This window comes from Salvelinus fontinalis, chromosome 39 (assembly GCF_029448725.1).
Source record: "Salvelinus fontinalis isolate EN_2023a chromosome 39, ASM2944872v1, whole genome shotgun sequence".
Classification (NCBI taxonomy): Eukaryota; Metazoa; Chordata; class Actinopteri; order Salmoniformes; family Salmonidae; genus Salvelinus; species Salvelinus fontinalis.
This window is the reverse complement of record NC_074703.1, coordinates 13561613-13580292: the sequence shown is the minus strand read 5'-3', so window position 1 is coordinate 13580292 and position 18680 is coordinate 13561613. Positions and strand designations below refer to the sequence as shown.

General features: G+C 46.8%; 1 protein-coding gene across 1 annotated transcript in view; it reads right to left on the bottom strand.

Moving 5' to 3' along the window:
• LOC129838424 (semaphorin-3C-like) overlaps positions 1-18680 on the bottom strand; it is a 51027-nt gene that overhangs the window by 10885 nt on the left and 21462 nt on the right. The window contains exons 4-10 of the mRNA XM_055905361.1: positions 15927-15989; positions 12142-12261; positions 10819-10909; positions 9478-9597; positions 9130-9272; positions 8912-9026; positions 8247-8316 (exon numbers count right to left, since the gene is read on the bottom strand). Of these exons, the coding sequence (XP_055761336.1) occupies positions 8247-8316; positions 8912-9026; positions 9130-9272; positions 9478-9597; positions 10819-10909; positions 12142-12261; positions 15927-15989 (722 nt within the window). The remainder of the gene's footprint in view (positions 1-8246; positions 8317-8911; positions 9027-9129; positions 9273-9477; positions 9598-10818; positions 10910-12141; positions 12262-15926; positions 15990-18680) is intronic.

Sequence of the window (18680 nt, the reverse complement as noted above, 5' to 3'; positions counted from 1 at the left end):
CTAGAGAGAGAGAGAGATATGAATGACAACATTGGATAGAGATTACAGACTGTGTTGGCTAGAGAGAGAGAGAGATATGAATGACCACGTTGCCTGGAGACTACAGTGTAACAGTCCTGACCTGTTTTATGTTGTTTTTATGTGTTTATGGTCAGGGCGTTAGTTTTGGGTGGGCAGTCTATGTTATTTGTTTCTATGTTGGTTTTGGTTTGCCTGGTATGGCTCTTGATTAGAGGCAGGTGGTTTGCGTTTTCCTCTAATCAAGAGTCATATTTAGGTAGGGCATTCTCACTGTTTGTTTGTGGGTGATTGTCTCCTGTGATGTCTTCGTCGTTGTCGATGTATTTTCACAATCGGGACTGTTTGGCTGTTCGTGTGTTTCGATGTAACGTTCCTGTCCGTGAGTTTACGTTTGTGATGTGAGTTTATGTTCAGGTTCCGTTCTACGTCGTTTTGTTATTTTGTAGTTTTGAAAGTGTTTTGTTTTGTTTCGTGGCTGTCAAATATATAATAAAGATGGCATATTTCCCTGAACCCGCATTTTGGTCAGAAGATCCTTCTCTCCTCACCTCATCCGAGGATGAGGAAAGCGACAGCCTTAACAGAATCACCCACCAACAAACAGTGACCAAGCGGTATGGGAATGCTCGACGGAGCAACAGGAACTTCTGGACTTGGGAGGAGATCTTGGACGGTAGAGGACCTTGGGCTCAACCAGGGGAATATCGCCGTCCAAAGGAGGAATTGGAAGCAGCGAAGGCTGAGCGGCGCTGGTATGAGGAGGCAGCGCGACGACGCGGTTGGGAGCCCGTGAGTAAGACCAAAAAATTTCTTGGGGGGGGGCACACGAGGAGTGTGGCAAAGCCGGGTAAGATACCCGAGCAAACTCCCCGTGCTTACCGTGGAGGTAGAAGGCGTCGTACTGGTAAGAGACCGTGTTATGCGGTAGAGCGCACGGTGTCCCCAGTACGCGTGCTTAGCCCAGTGCGGGCTATTCCACCTTGCCGCACTGGGAGGGCTAGGTTGGGCATCGAGCCGAGTGCCATGAAGCCGGCCCAACGTATCTGGTCTCCAGTACGTCTCCTCGGGCCGGTGTACATGGCACCAGCCTTACAGGTGGTGTCCCCGGTTCGCCTGCATAGCCCAGTGCGGGCTATTCCACCTCGCCGCACTGGCAGGGCTACGGGGTCCATTCAACCTGGTAGGGTTGGGGAGGCTCGGTGCTCAAGAGCACGTGTCCTCCTTCACGGTCCGGTAGACCCGGTGCCACCTCCATGTACCAGTCCTCCGGTGGCAGCCCCCCGTACCAGGCTGTCTCTCCGGGTTCTCTCTCCTGCTGTTTCCTCCTCTCCAGCGCAGCCGGTGCCTAGACCACGCACCAGGCTGTCTCTCCTTCTCCTCCCTACAGAGCCATCCGTCTCCCCAGCGCCATCTGAGCCATCCGTCTCCCCAGCGCCATCTGAGCCATCCGTCTCCTCAGCGCCATCTGAGCCATCCGTCTCCCCAGCGCCATCTGAGCCATCCGTCTCCCCAGCGCCATCTGAGCCATCCGTCTCCCCAGCGCCATCTGAGCCATCCGTCTCCCCAGCGCCATCTGAGTCATCCGTCTGCCAGGAGCCTGCAAAGCCGCCCGTCTGCCAGGAGCCTGCAAAGCCGCCCGTCTGCCATGAGCCTGCAAAGCCGCCCGTCTGCCATGAGCCTACAGAGCCGTCCGCCAGACAGGAGCCGCTAGAGCCGTCAGCCAGACAGGAGCCGCTAGAGCCGCCCGCCAGACAGGAGCCGCTAGAGCCGCCCGCCAGACAGGAGCCGCTAGAGCCGCCCGCCAGACAGGATCCGCCAGAGCCGCCCGCCAGACAGGATCCGCCAGAGCCGCCAACCAGACAGGATCCGCCAGAGCCGCCAACCAGACAGGATCTGCCAGAGCCGCCAACCAGACAGGATCTGCCAGAGCCGCCAACCAGACAGGATCTGCCAGAGCCGCCAACCAGACAGGATCTGCCAGAGCCGCCAACCAGACAGGATCTGCCAGAGCCGCCAACCAGACAGGATCTGCCAGAGCCGCCAGAGAGCCATGAGCAGCCAGAGCCGTCAGAGAGCCATGAGCAGCCAGAGCCGTCAGAGAGCCATGAGCAGCCAGAGCCGTCAGAGAGCCATGAGCAGCCAGAGCCGTCAGAGAGCCATGAGCAGCCAGAGCCGTCAGAGAGCCATGAGCAGCCAGAGCCGTCAGAGAGCCATGAGCGTCGAGAGCCGTCAGAGAGCCATGAGCGTCGAGAGCCGTCAGCCTGCCATGAGCGTCGAGAGCCGTCAGCCTGCCATGAGCGTCGAGAGCCGTCAGCCTGCCATGAGCGTAGAGAGCCGTCAGTCTGCCATGAGCGTCGAGAGCCGTCAGTCTGCCATGAGTGTCGAGAGCCGTCAGCCTGCATGGACCTGCCAGAGCCGTCCAGCCAGGACCTGCCAGAGCCGTCCAAACAGGACCTGCCAGAGTCCTTCAGCCGGGATCTGCCCCTTGTCCCGGTGTTGCCCCTTGTCCCGGTGTTGCCCCTTGTCCCGGTGCTGCCCCTTGTCCCGGTGCTGCCCCTTGTCCCGGTGCTGCCCCTTGTCCCGGTGCTGCCCCTTGTCCCGGTGCTGCCCCTTGTCCCGGTGCTGCCCCTTGTCCCGGTGCTGCCCCTTGTCCCGGTGCTGCCCCTTGTCCCGGTGCTGCCCCTTGTTCCGGTGCTGCCCCTTGTTCCGGTGCTGCCCCTTGTCCCGGTGCTACCCCTTGTCCCGGTGCTGCCCATTGTCCCGGTGCTGCCCCTTGTTCCGGTGCTGGCCGTTTATTTAGGGGAGGGTAGTGTTAGGGTGGTCATTAGAAGGGGTAGACAGAAGAGGGGAGTGACTATGGTGGTATGGGGACAGCGTCCTGAGCCGGAACCACCACCGTGGTCAACTGCCCACCCGGACCCTCCCCTGGACTTTGTGCTGGTGCGCCCGGCGTGCGCACCTTGAGGGGGGGGTACTGTAACAGTCCTGACCTGTTTTATGTTGTTTTTATGTGTTTATGGTCAGGGCGTTAGTTTTGGGTGGGCAGTCTATGTTATTTGTTTCTATGTTGGTTTTGGTTTGCCTGGTATGGCTCTTGATTAGAGGCAGGTGGTTTGCGTTTTCCTCTAATCAAGAGTCATATTTAGGTAGGGCATTCTCACTGTTTGTTTGTGGGTGATTGTCTCCTGTGATGTCTTCGTCGTTGTCGATGTATTTTCACAATCGGGACTGTTTGGCTGTTCGTGTGTTTCGATGTAACGTTCCTGTCCGTGAGTTTACGTTTGTGATGTGAGTTTATGTTCAGGTTCCGTTCTACGTCGTTTTGTTATTTTGTAGTTTTGAAAGTGTTTTGTTTTGTTTCGTGGCTGTCAAATATATAATAAAGATGGCATATTTCCCTGAACCCGCATTTTGGTCAGAAGATCCTTCTCTCCTCACCTCATCCGAGGATGAGGAAAGCGACAGCCTTAACATACAGACTGTGTTGGCTAGAGAGAGAGAGAGAGATATGAATGACAACATTGCATAGAGACTACAAACTATGTTGGCTAGAGAGAGAGAGAGATATGAATGACCACGTTGCCTGGAGACTACAGACTGTGTTGGCTAGAGAGAGAGAGAGAGAGATATGAATGACAACATTGCATAGAGACTACAGACTGTGTTGGCTAGAGAGAGAGATATGAATGACAAGATTGCATAGATACTACAGACTGTGTTGGCTAGAGAGAGATATGAATGACAACATTGCATAGAGACTACAGACTGCGTTGGCTAGAGAGAGAGAGAGATATGAATGACAACATTGGATAGAGACTACAGACTGTGTTGGCTAGAGAGAGAGAGATATGAATGACAACATTGCATAGAGACTACAGACTGTGTTGGCTAGAGAGAGAGAGAGAGATATGAATGACAACATTGCATAGAGACTACAGACTGTTGGCTAGAGAGAGAGAGAGATATGAATGACAACATTGCATAGAGACTACAGACTGTGTTGGCTAGAGATAGATATGAATGACAACATTGCATAGAGACTACAGACTGTTGGCTAGAGAGAGAGAGAGATATGAATGACCACGTTGCATAGAGACTACAGACTGTGTTGGCTAGAGAGAGAGAGTGAGATATGAATGACCACATTGCATAGAGACTACAGACTGTGTTGGCTAGAGAGAGAGAGAGAGATATGAATGACAACATTGCATAGAGACTACAGACTGTTGGCTAGAGAGAGAGAGAGAGATATGAATGACCACGTTGCATAGAGACTACAGACTGTGTTGGCTAGAGAGAGAGAGAGAGAGATATGAATGACCACGTTGCATAGAGACTACAGACTGTGTTGGCAAGAGAGAGAGAGAGATATGAATGACCACATTGCATAGAGACTACAGACTGTGTTGGCTAGAGAGAGAGAGAGATATGAATGACCACATTGCATAGAGACTACAGACTGTGTTGGCTAGAGAGAGAGATATGAATGACAAGATTGCATAGAGACTACAGACTGTTGGCTAGAGAGAGAGAGATATGAATGACAAATTGCATAGATACTACAGACTGTGTTGGCTAGAGAGAGATATGAATGACAACATTGCATAGAGACTACAGACTGTGTTGGCTAGAGAGAGAGAGAGATATGAATGACAACATTGCATAGAGACTACAGACTGTGTTGGCTAGAGAGAGAGAGAGTAAGAATGACAACATTGGATAGAGACTACAGACTGTGTTGGCTAGAGAGAGAGAGAGAGAGATATGAATGACAACATTGGATAGAGACTACAGACTGTTGGCTAGAGATAGAAAGATATGAATGACAACATTGCATAGAGACTACAGACTGTGTTGGCTAGAGAGAGAGAGAGATATGAATGACCACGTTGCCTGGAGACTACAGACTGTGTTGGCTAGAGAGAGAGATATGAATGACAACATTGCATAGAGACTACAGACTGTTGGCTAGAGAGAGAGAGAGAGAGATATGAATGACCACGTTGCATAGAGACTACAGACTGTGTTGGCTAGAGAGAGAGAGAGAGATATGAATGACCACGTTGCATAGAGACTACAGACTGTGTTGGCTAGAGAGAGAGAGAGAGATATGAATGACAACATTGCATAGAGACTACAGACTGTTGGCTAGAGAGAGAGAGAGATATGAATGACCACGTTGCATAGAGACTACAGACTGTGTTGGCTAGAGAGAGAGAGAGAGAGATATGAATGACCACGTTGCATAGAGACTACAGACTGTGTTGGCTAGAGAGAGAGAGAGATATGAATGACCACGTTGCATAGAGACTACAGACTGTGTTGGCTAGAGAGAGAGAGTGAGATATGAATGACCACGTTGCATAGAGACTACAGACTGTGTTGGCTAGAGAGAGAGAGAGAGATATGAATGACCACATTGCATAGAGACTACAGACTGTGTTGGCTAGAGAGAGAGAGAGATATGAATGACCACATTGCATAGAGACTACAGACTGTGTTGGCTAGAGAGAGAGAGAGATATGAATGACCACATTGCATAGAGACTACAGACTGTTGGCTAGAGAGAGAGAGAGATATGAATGACAACATTGCATAGAGACTACAGACTGTTTGTGTTGGTGTTACGTATCCCCAGTTTATGTGTTGTGGTTTTGTTTGAATGTGTGTTTCAGGATGACTTCCGGAAATTCCCCCAAGCAGCTGATTGGTCGTCCCCTATTGCTAGCTGACCCCGCCCTCTCGTCAGAGGATACAGCTGTATGCCATTACAGACTCCTTCTCCAGCTATATAAGCCAGTGTTCTGTTGCTCAGAAGAGAGATGATTAGTGTGTCCTGTGTTGGTTGTTGTTAAGAGAGATGATGGTTATATCCTATGTTGGTTGTTGTTGAGAGCTGAAGGTGATGTCCTGTGTTGGTTGTTGTTGAGAGCTGAAGGGGATGTCCTGTGTTGGTTGTTGTTGAGAGCTGAAGGGGATGTCCTGTGTTGGTTGTTGTTGAGAGCTGAAGGGGATGTCCTGTGTTGGTTGTTGTTGAGAGCTGAAGGTGATGTCCTGTGTTGGTTGTTGCTCAGAGACAGCTTTTTGTATCCGCTGATCTGAGTTATGTGTGCCAATAAGATGCAGATTTTTTGATTCTTGAAATTGATTACTGATGTTTGTATTATTCTGTGTCATGTGTTCCCAGGGGGGAAGGGGAAGGCACCTAGGGAGTGCTTAGGCAAGAGGCCTGCGGGCATACATAACCTGTAGTATTTACTGTCTATACACACTAGGTAAGACCTGGGTGGACCACCCCCTGTATTTTGGTTAGCGCACCAGGTGGTGCTAAAAGGTTAGATAAGTAGTGGGTAGGCAGGTAAGGTAGGAGGGGGCTTTGACATTTACTTTCTTTGCTTAGGTTCCGTTCAGCCCCTTTTCCCCCAATTTACCGTGTGAAGGAATAAATTCCCAGTAAACAATAAATTCTCTGCCTTTGTCATCCTTACTCGCACCTACAATCCCATACCTCTTTTACTCCACGGGGAGTTGAGTTGTAGCAGGGTGTTGCGTTCCCTCTTCTCAGAGGCGTACGTAACAGTTGGCTAGAGAGAGAGGGATAGGAATGACAATGTTGCCTGGAGACTACAGACTGTTTGTGTTGGCTAGATAGATAGGAATGACAACATTGCCTGGAGACTAGACTGTTGGCTAGAGAGATAAGAATGACAGTGTTGCATATAGACTACAGACTGTGTTGTCTATGGAGAGAGAGATGCGAATGACAACATTGCCTGGAGACTAGACTGTTGGCTAGAGAGATAGGAATGACAACATTGCCTGGAGACTAGACTGTTGGCTAGAGAGATAAGAATGACAGTGTTGCATATAGACTACAGACTGTGTTGTCTATGGAGAGGGAGATAGGAATGACAACATTGCCTGGAGACTAGACTGTTTGTGTTGGCTAGAGAGATAGGAATGACAACATTGCCTGGAGACTAGACTGTTGGCTAGAGAGATAAGAATGACAGTGTTGCATATAGACTACAGACTGTGTTGTCTATGGAGAGAGAGATGCGAATGACAACATTGCCTGGAGACTACAGACTGTTTGTGTTGGCTATAGAGAGAGGATGAGTCTCAAATGGCACACTCCTGCCTATATGGTGCACTACAGAGCCCTATGGGCAGGGTCAAAAGATACAAGCGTTTCCTTAGGATTTATGGAAGGGTCACGCTACAAGGTAGAGTAACCCTGATCTAGATACTGCCCAATTAGCCTTGATGATTAAAGAAACCAGGGTTGTATTCATTAGTGCACACCAAAACAAAATGTTTTGCAATGTAAAAAAGAAAACGTGTTTCTTATTGATAGTTCCCTTCCCGTTTCTATGCGTTTGCTTCTGTTTAGTTCCTAGTGAATACAACCCAGTGAGTACACGTAACAGGCACGCATAGCCATCCAGCAAAAGCCCTTGAGGATAAATAAAGTAAATGGACACATATAGTGTGAGTTACCACATACAGTAACAGTGGACCTCAGGAAGCACCAGGGGTACTACACGGTGATACTCATGCATGGTGATACTCATGCAGAACTTGCTGTCAACATTGCGAAAGGAAGCAGACCTCACTAACTGCATTATTAGTACATAAGGAAAAGTGATCAATGTAATGAAAACGGTATGCTAAAGTTAAGTCAATGAGACAAATACTGTAGTGCCAGAGGAGGCTGGTGGCAGGCGCTATAGGAGGACAGGCTCATTGTAATGTCTGGAATGGAGTAAATGGAACTGTATAAGATATATAGAAACCACATGTATGACTCCCTTCCATTTATTCCATTACAATGAGCCACTCCTCCTATAGCTCCTCCCACCAGCCTCCCCTGGTAGTACATGCAGGTCACTAGAGTATGCTCCCAGGTGGCGCAGTGGTCTAAGACACTGCATCTCAGGCTGCAACACATCTGGCCATGATTGGGAGTCCCATAGGGCGGCGCACAATTGGCCCAGCGTCGCCCGGGTTTGGCTGGTGTAGGCCGTCATTGTAAATAAGAATTTGTTCTTGACTGACTTGCCTAGTTAAAGGTTAAATTTTTAAAAAAGTTTTAAATGCTATGCTGACTGGGGGTCTCTATCCAGGAGCTCCTGTCATGTCTGCTTCATTCCTAGTGATATCCGGTGCTGCCATGCCAGTCAGCATAGCCACTAAGGCTCGAGCAACATTACCGTTGGCCTCACCTTGTGGACGTGAAGACGCCGAACACCAGGAAGCTCTTGGGGTGATCGGTTTCCAGTGAAAACACACTCTCTGGAAGGGAAAACACAACGTTGTGTTATGGAGTCAGCGTTCATCCTGCACCTTATCGTTTAAGACTCCTGGAACGGAAGAGTCTGAAGTGGAGATGAATTGAATGAATGTCCGTGTTGACAGACCTCCATAGACTCACAGAAGACTAATATAATACTAAGGGATGAATTGGGTCACTCTGTTTGGATAGTCCGGAGTGTCATATTATCAACAAACGATCTGTTGATAAGCAACCTCTTGTTAGGGTCAGGTTTAGAATAAAGGTTAGGGTAAGGGTTAAGGTTGGGGTTAGAGCTAGGGTTAGTAGATAGTTTACATGTTACTAATAGTCTGTAGATAGTCTGTAGAGCATCTACAGGTGGACTAGCCAACTAAAGTGCAACCATGAATTCTTTCAATACTGAGAAGGTCAAGAAACAGATGTAAAGACCCTTCTTATAATCCAAAACACCTGAGAATCTGAGATACATTGGTATTTGTAGAGACTGGCCAGGGAGATGTTTAGTTCTAGATAAACAGGAGAAGTGGTTTGGGTTGGAACAGAATGTTCCAGGCCTTGGTGAACACAGTAGGTAGGTGTTGGCGTATTCCTCACCGAGCTCGTCAAAGTGTGTCTCGGTGCCGTCCTCCTCCAGAACTGAACACACCATCCGGGCCTTCAGGAACGTGGTCCACTTGTTCACCAGGCTACGCTGGCCACCTATGTCATTCTGTAGACGTTGAAAGAGATGCATGTTAATGTCTCAAGCATGCAAACATATGCAATGCACACACACACGCACGTACACACACACTTCCTGTTCACACACTTACAGGACACACTCTAGCGACCATGGTGTGGATGTTCTTGGTATTTCCACTGTTGTCCGTCAGTCTCTCCCGGAGGAAGAAATACAGTTTAGCATCGTTGGGATCCGATCCATCTGGGATTAACTGGGCATCTATGAAGATGGGTTCTATGGAAAATAAATAAACAGGTTAAAATGTCATAGTATAACGTTCTGTCCATTTGATGTACTAAATGTGGACCTCCAACTCCAGATGTGTTAGTGCAGGGATGGAATAAAAGCCTGCCCAAACTCTAGTTTTTCAGGGTCACAGATGGAGACTTCTGGTGTACATTACATGTGCTTCATATGTGTTTCTGCTGTACGTGCTCACCACTCAGCCACTTGGAGTTGTGCTGGTCTGTCCTCACTGCGTTCCTCCTGGTGAGGCTCCTGAAGATGGCAGCGTCCGTCCCCATGAAGTCTATGTACATGCCTGAGAACAGCTCCTGGTCTGGAACACAGAGACACATACAGGGCTGTGTTCATTATGGCACAACATGGAAGAAAACAGAGTGTAACAAGGAGGTACTACCTGAACGTGTCCACTGAGAAAAGCTTGTTTTCATTTTCCATTGCAACAAGTGTTGCCATATAGTCTGCCCTAATGAACACAACCCTGCCTCATAGCTGAACCATCTTATTCCCATCTGACCAAACAGAACCCCCCCCCAAGCCCCTGACCCTGGAGACTTGGCAACACAAGATCAATCACTGACTATTAACGGCCAACGGAACAAAGATGTGCCTGTGTCAAAGGACATTCTGGGTTCATATGCAATGGTGAATTCAATGGTGATGGAATTAACACAACTATATAATAATATTTAACCTTTATGTAACTAGGCAAGTCAGTTAAGAACAAATTCTTATTTACAATGACAGCCTTTATTTACAGAGACAGTACATCACTGTGGACAGGGAATGGTGACAGTAAACAGTAATGGAGCCAACAGTGGATTTACAGCCATAGTGTTTGATCTCACTGTACTCTGCTAATGACCCTGGCTGTGAGCCCGCATTCTCTCTCTCTTTCCTCTCTCCACAACCTCTGTGCATTTCATCATTTCATTACTCTGTCACTTCATCATTCCATCAGCCCCAGCCCAGCATGCAGCAGCCTGTACTCTGGCAGTATGGCTCAGGTCCAAGTGTGAGTGTTTGTATGTGGTTGGCTGCTCTGAGGGGAGCAGTGGTGTCAACATCCCCCAGACAGCACAGGCTCATATGAGGGGTTCAGTATGGAGATAGAGCCTTTTTATCTATCCCAGACACAGGCCTGATTGTCCACTAGTCTGACTCAGAGGCCTTCTCTCTGACACCACTACCCCTCCTCTCTGCCAACCCCCGCCTTGTGACCGGACGGCCCGGGCTTGAGGGGCTGATGATGGGTAGGGCTGCTGACGCCACGGGGCTCAGGTGTCAGAAAGGCGAGCTGTGCGTGCGACACGGTGACTCTGGCTATTTCATCATTAACTTAACACCTATCAACCAATCAGAGACCATAGGACGACACAGAGTGAGGAGGGTGTGCGGCCCGACCTGCGGCAGGGTCACCGATAAGGGGGATGGGGAGTGGGGTTAACCATAGGGTGTTGAAGTATAGCGGTTTGTGTTTTGGATGACGCATGCTACAGAGACATAAATAGAGCCAATAGAGGGACAGAGAACTTACTAAGCATGACGGAGACAGTGTTGACTCTAGGACTGAAGGAGCACCTTCCCTTCCCAGATTCCGCTCTGGAGTCAATGTGGAACACTTGCTCCTACAGGAAAAGAAAATGTAAATAACAGATTTTAGAATGGGAATTTGGCAGAATTCTACCCTCCGCTCTTTTTAGTAATAAATATGAGATTATGAGCATTTCAAATGTTCTCAAGGTAATCAAGAGTAAGGTTTTATCCCTCTGGTTTAAAGAGTTACAAAGCCAGCGCTGGGCTTTACCTTTACTGGTCTGTACGGGACATTAAAAGAACATGTCCTCTGATGGGCTGAGATGCTGTGGTTCCATCTCAGAGCTGGCCCTCTGCCACCCCTCACAGTGAAATGGATCATCGGAATTTACAATCTTGGCGGTCAGCGGAAAATCCCCCCGTCCCATCCCCCCGATTTGGTCCTACCCGCACTTCGACAGTTCTGACTGGGGGAATGAAGGGGAAGGTGGTGTCGTCAGCCCAGGGACGTTCTCCAGAAAAATGCGACTGCTCTCCACTGCGTGAAGATTCCCCGTGGCTCTGGCGGTGAACCGTGGCCATTCATCACAGGGTCTGTACGGCGACACCTTCACACAAAAGGTGACCTGTCTGTGACACTGAAATCCTCCTCACTAGGCTCCCATACAACAATGTGACACACGCTTAGGGGTCAAAGAGCCCAGGGAGTTATGCGTCAAAGTCCCACAATAGCAGCTTGATACTGTTAGCAAACCCAGTATGAGACACAATACTGACACATCCAAGCATTGGCTGATGGGAAAAACAGAGCAAAGCAGCTTTTCAAACAAAACCCTAAATGACAGAAGACACCATACTGCAGAAAGAGCCTGGTTTCGAACTCTGTGCCGATTAGCATTTGGCAGGCGCTGCAGACTGCTGTAACTATGAATGAGTTCAGTGAGCGCTTTTCTCCTGGAGGGGTTTCTCAGTCTCGTTTCCAGGGCCGGGTGGCCAGAGACCGGGTCAGACAGCTCCTCCATCCCTCTCTTCTCTGTCTCAGAGAGACTGACACACACGACTAAACTCAAATGGCTGCTTTCCTGAGGATGTCTTGGATTACGACAGACTTCCTCTTGCCCCAGATGAAACATAAAAAATCCCATAGTTTGGTTTCAGAAGCAGATGCCCGGCCGTAAACCTACGAAGCTTTCGTTTCAGCAATATCCACATCACATATACACAGGAATTTCCATTTGTATGAGAATATGGTGGTAGAGACTGTACTGTAGGTCAAGTATAGCATAGCTGTCATGGTCTGACTAAGGTCAAGGAGCATACTAACTTCTGGTCTCCTGCCCCTGTTGATGAAGGCACAGACAGGACTGTAGGCACCACTCCCACAGATGAACAGATGGGTTCTGTTGAACGGCTGGACCACCCGGATGAAGTTACCACATCCATGCTGCAGAGTGATGGGGAGGAAATTGGTTAGTACATGTATGAAATAACCAAAGTATCCGCACATCAGTCAATCAATCAATCAACAGCAAAATACTTCCAGACTGCAAATGTTGAGAAGGTCATAAAAGCTAACAGTGGCCAAGTTGTGATTGGTCAGGGACTACGCTTCATAAAGAACAATTACACAGTTCCAAATGGTTAGCTACCAATTTTATTCCAACTTTCCTCACTTGCTACTTACAGCTGAAGTCGGAAGTTTACATACACCTTAGCCAAATACATTTAAACTCTGTTTTCACAATTCCTGACATTTAATCAGAGTAAAAATTCCCTGTCTTAGGTCAGTTAGGATCACCACTTTATTTTAAGAATGTGTAATGTCAGAATAATAGTAGGGAGAATGATTTATTTCAGCTTTTATTTCTTTCATCACATTCCCAGTGGGTCAGAAGTTTACATACACTCAGTTAGTATTTGGTAGCATTGCTTTTAAATTGTTAGACTTGGGTCAAACTTTCAGGTAGTCATCCACAAGCTTCCCACAATAAGTTGGGTGAATTTTGGCCCATTCCTCTTGACAGACCTGGTGTAACTGAGGCAGGTTTGTAGGCCTCCTTGCTCATACACACTTTTTCAGTTCTGCCCACAAATTTTCTGGTGGATTGAGGTCAGGGCTTTGTGATGGCCCACTCCAATACCTTGACTTTGATGTCCTTAAGCAATTTTGCCACAACTTTGGAAGTATGCTTGGGGTCATTGTCCATTTGGAAGACCCATTTGCGACCAAGCTTTAACTTCCTGACTGATGTCTTGAGATGTTGCTTCAATATATCCACATCATTTTCTGACCTCATGATGCCATCTATTTTGTGAAGTGCACCAGTCCCTCCTGCAGCAAAGCACCCCCACAACATGATGCTGCCACCCCTGTGCTTCATGGTTGGGATGGTGTTCTTCGGCTTGCAAGCGTCCCCGTTTTTCCTGCAAACAATACAATGGTCATTATTGCCAAACAGTTCTATTTTTGTTTCATCAGACCAGAGGACATTTCTCCAAAAAGTACGATCTTTGTCCCCATGTGCAGTTGCAAACCGTAGTCTGGCTTTTTTTATGGCGGTTTTGGAGCAGTGGCTTCTTCCTTGCTGAGCGGCCTTCCAGGTTATGTCGATATAGGACTCGTTTTACTGTGGATATACAGTAGATACTTTTGTACCCGTTTCCTCCAGCATCTTCACAAGGTCCTTTGCTGTTGTACCTTCATTTCTAGGAGACAGAACGCGTCTCCTTCCTGAGCGGTATGATGGCTGCTTGGTCCCATGGTGTTTATACTTGCATACTATTGTTTGTACAGATGAACGTGGTACCTTCAGGCATTTTGAAATTGCTCCCAAGGATGAACCAGACTTGTGGAGGTGTCCAATTCATTTATTTTTTATGTCTTGTCTGATTTACTTAGATTTTCCCATGATGTCAAGCAAAGAGGCACTGAGTTTGAGGGTAGGCCTTGAAATACATCCACAGGTACACCTACAATTGACTCAGATTATGTCAATTAGCCTATCAGAAGCTTCTAAAGCCATGACATAATTTTCTGGAATTTTCCAAGCTGTTTAAAGGCACAGTCAACTTAGTGTATGTAAACTTCTGACCCACTGGAATTGTGATACAGTGAATTATAGGTGAAATAATCTGTAAACAATTGTTGGAAAAATTACTTGTGTCATGCACAAAGTAGATGTCCTAACCGACTTGCAAAAACTATAGTTTGTTAACAAGAAATTTGTGGAGTGGTTGATAAACAAGTTTTAATGACTCCAACCTTTGTGTATGTAAACCTCCGACTTCAACTGTATATACTGTCATGAAGTACAATCATAATAGCTATTTCCAGTTTGCTCCCTGGCACTGGTAGAGTGGAAAAAAGCGTGTCAACAGTGAAAGTGATATCTTGTCAAAGCCCCGTCTTCAGGGCTGAGTATATACAGCCCTGTGATCTGATTACAGATCCAATCGAGATCTTTCCCTCTTCAGCACGAGGTGGGAGTGGCCGGAGCACTGGGCTTTGTGCGTAATAAAAACTCAGACCGCGGAGCGAGCCAGCGGAGGAGAGGAGCACCCAGGGAGCCGTTAGGAACTTGGCCATCCCCACGGAAACGGGGCAGCTGCGTCCGCTCACACTCTGCACACCAACTCTACCGAAAAAAACAATGATACGTCCAACATCCCACACCCTTCATTCCCTCTCTCGCTTTTTCACTTTCTCTTTCATTCCCTCTCCTCCTAGCAGATAAACACCCTTCAGACGACACCCTTCATCAACTCTACGCCCCCCACTGTCTGCTCATATCCAATAGCAGATTTACATATTAACTCATTTCATGTCCCAGAGCTTGCTTGGGTTAACTATCCAGCCACAGCCCCCCTTTAGAGAAAGGCCAGAGCAACTGTAGTAGGGGATTTAAAACCAGGCTGATGGCCTTTAAGGGAGGATCACACAGTGATGGAACTTTTAAACATGGATTTGATCAATCTCAACCTTTTATACATACAATAAAGGAATATTTCTCCCCAAATGCCATCCTCCAGTGCTTAACAATGTGTGGTCGTAGTTTGGAGGCCCGGTGACCCCAGATTCTATCGTAAAGGAGGAATTGAATATATACACATCAGGAGGGTAACCATAACAACCTGACAAGGGCTGCGATTCAGGAAGACAAATAAAATGTCAGGAAGAAACTGCATTTTAAAAACAGAGTTTAAACAGAGCGAGAGAAAGAAAGAGCGAGTGAGGGGTAGAGCGAGACAGTAAGAGTAAAGCGAGGGAGGGGGGAGAGGCCGAGAATGGAAGAGATAGAGACCAGGCAGGGCTGCAAAAGAGAGGGATGGCAGAGTAGAGGCGGAGGAGGGAGGTAAGCCAACCACTGGTCTTCTCCACACAAATATTTGTGCGAGGCTGTCCACAGAGCTGGAGTCGTGACTCTAGGCAGCACTAATCACCCTCCACTGACTGGAAACAGCTTCTTCTCTACTCCTACAGTACAAGTCTATGGTCCTACTCTATAGTACTGTACAAGACCACAGCTCTCTGCCATGGTGGCTCTTGTTACTAACTACGGCTACTAGCTTCGTAACAGTACACCACATGCATGCCTTTGAAGTCAGTCCAAATAAAAACAGGCCAACACAGTCCAATAAAAACAATGGAACAAAAACAGAACTTTTGTCCTATCATGCAAAACAGCCTAATTAGTTACAGAAAACTGAATCACCAGCTGCTGTTTTGAGATTGTCAATGTTGTATATGCTAATACAGAGACGCAGTGCAGTAAGGGTTCAGGCCAGGTTATGAGATCTGTTGTCAGTCACAGTGGTTAACATACTGCTTTCATGCTTGTTTGTTTTCTCTGGGTGGATTTGAGCACTCCTACGCCTCATTCTTCTATCGACTAACATAAGGAATGCCAGGAGGAGTCCTCAACTCCACATCTGCAGCCCCACGTGTTTGGAACACAGGATGCTAACATGCTAATACCTGCTAATGGAAAAGGACCAGAGACATCCTCAGTATAGTGTGTTCATTCATTTAGTTAGCGGTTAGCGTCACAAATGACTTTCAGTGGATTTAGTTAGCGGTTAGTGCTACATATTGAGCATTAGTGTTCTTACCGTGGGGTCCTTGCCAGCCATTTGGCATTCCTCAATCTTGCTAACAGATGCAGGCCAAAACACCTGGTGAGAAACACAGAAAACAGCTTCATTAGGGACCATTGCACATCCTGGTCTTCTTGGAAAGCTGGGAATTTTTTAAAACCCAGAAACAATGGACAGCTTGTGGGAGCGGAAGAAAGGAAGAGATGAGAACATATTGAACAGAAATAAACAGACTCTGAAGCAAACTGACAAACTTCACTTACTGTAGTGACTTCCTAATAGGGATTTTCTACACTGTAGTGACTTCCTAATATGGATGCCCTACACTCTAGTGACTTCCTAATAGGGATGCTCTACACTGTAGTGACTTCCTAATAGGGATGTTCTACACTGTAGTGACTTCCTAATAGGGATGTTCTACACTGTAGTGACTTCCTAATAGGGATGCTCTACACTGTAGTGACTTCCTAATAGGGATTTTCTACACTGTAGTGACTTCCTAATATGGATGCCCTACACTCTAGTGACTTCCTAATAGGGATGCTCTACACTGTAGTGACTTCCTAATAGGGATGTTCTACACTGTAGTGACTTCCTAATAGGGATGTTCTACACTGTAGTGACTTCCTAATAGGGATGTCCTACACTGTAGTGACTTCCTAATAGGGTTGCTCTTCACTGTAGTGACTTCCTAATAGGGATGTTCTACACTCTAGTGACTTCCTAATAGGGATGTTCTACACTGTAGTGACTTCCTAATAGGGATGCCCTACACTGTAGTGACTTCCTAATAGGGATGCCCTACACTGTAGTGACTTCCTAATAGGGATGCTCTTCACTGTAGTGACTTCCTAATAGGGATGCCCTACACTGTAGTGACTTCCTAATAGGGATGTTCTACACTGTAGTGACTTCCTAATAGGGATGCCCTACACTGTAGTGACTTCCTAATAGGGATGTTCTACACTCTAGTGACTTCCTAATAGGGATGTTCTACACTCTAGTGACTTCCTAATAGGGATGTTCTACACTCTAGTGACCCCCAATAGGGATGCTCTTCACTGTAGTGACTTCCTAATAGGGATGTTCTACACTCTAGTGACTTCCTAATAGGGATGTTCTACACTCTAGTGACTTCCTAATAGGGAGGCTCTACACTGTAGTGACTTCCTAATAGGGATGCCCTACACTCTAGTGACTTCCTAATAGGGATGCCCTACACTGTAGTGACTTCCTAATAGGGATATTCTACACTCTAGTGACTTCCTAATAGGGATGTTCTACACTCTAGTGACTTCCTAATAGGGATGCTCTTCACTGTAGTGACTTCCTAATAGGGATGTTCTACACTCTAGTGACTTCCTAATAGGGATGTTCTACACTCTAGTGACTTCCTAATAGGGAGGCTCTACACTGTAGTGACTTCCTAATAGGGATGCTCTACACTCTAGTGACTTCCTAATAGGGATGCCCTACACTGTAGTGACTTCCTAATAGGGATGTTCTACACTCTAGTGACTTCCTAATAGGGATGCTCTTCACTGTAGTGACTTCCTAATAGGGATGTTCTACACTCTAGTGACTTCCTAATAGGGATGTTCTACACTCTAGTGACTTCCTAATAGGGAGGCTCTACACTGTAGTGACTTCCTAATAGGGATGCTCTACACTCTAGTGACTTCCTAATAGGGATGCCCTACACTGTAGTGACTTCCTAATAGGGATGTTCTACACTCTAGTGACTTCCTAATAGGGAGGCTCTTCACTGCAGTGACTTCCTAATAGGGATGCCCTACACTGTAGTGACTTCCTAATAGGGATGTTCTACACTCTAGTGACTTCCTAATAGGGATGCTCTACACTGTAGTGACTTCCTAATAGGGATGTTCTACACTGTAGTGACTTCCTAATAGGGATGTTCTACACTCTAGTGACTTCCTAATAGGGATGTTCTACACTCTAGTGACTTCCTAATATGGATGTTCTACACTGTAGTGACTTTCTAATATGGATGCTCTACACTGTAGTGACTTCCTAATATGGATGCTCTACACTGTAGTGACTTCCTAATATGGATGCTCTACACTGTAGTGACTTCCTAATATGGATGCTCTACACTGTAGTGACTTCCTAATATGGATGCTCTACACTGTAGTGACTTCCTAATATGGATGCTCTACACTGTAGTGAACTTCCCAATCATGATGATAACTTGTCTACAGTAAATGCTATATTTCCAATCCCGTGAGGAGCTTGAAGGATCTAATTCTGGGAACGTATCAGGCAATTACTTTGCAAATGGATGTGCTACAGCTCTCTCTGGGGTAAACTAAATGCATTCCCATCTGTTCTGCTCTTCACGCCTGTCAGTTATAGACAGGATAGCTCCTTCACTGCACACAGAGATACAATTAGCATGGAACTTCTGTTACAGAATCCCAGAGCTGCATCAAGCACCACTAATATATGTCATATATTTTGCTCCATGAAATGGGTATGATCTAGCATGTAAAATGTACTATATTATAATTTAATTACCACCATTACTGCTCTTGTATAATTACCCTAATGTATTCAGCCATGATCTGCCACATGCAAGGAAAGCTGAATGAGATCAACATCATTTTGTCTCCTTGATAAATAGGATGGAAAGTAATGGATGTAATGTAGGGAGTTATGAGTCAACACACCATCATACTATAATACTGTAAGGCAGATGAAGTCAGTATCCTGCTATATCCATTCTCTACTTACAATACTATCACAACA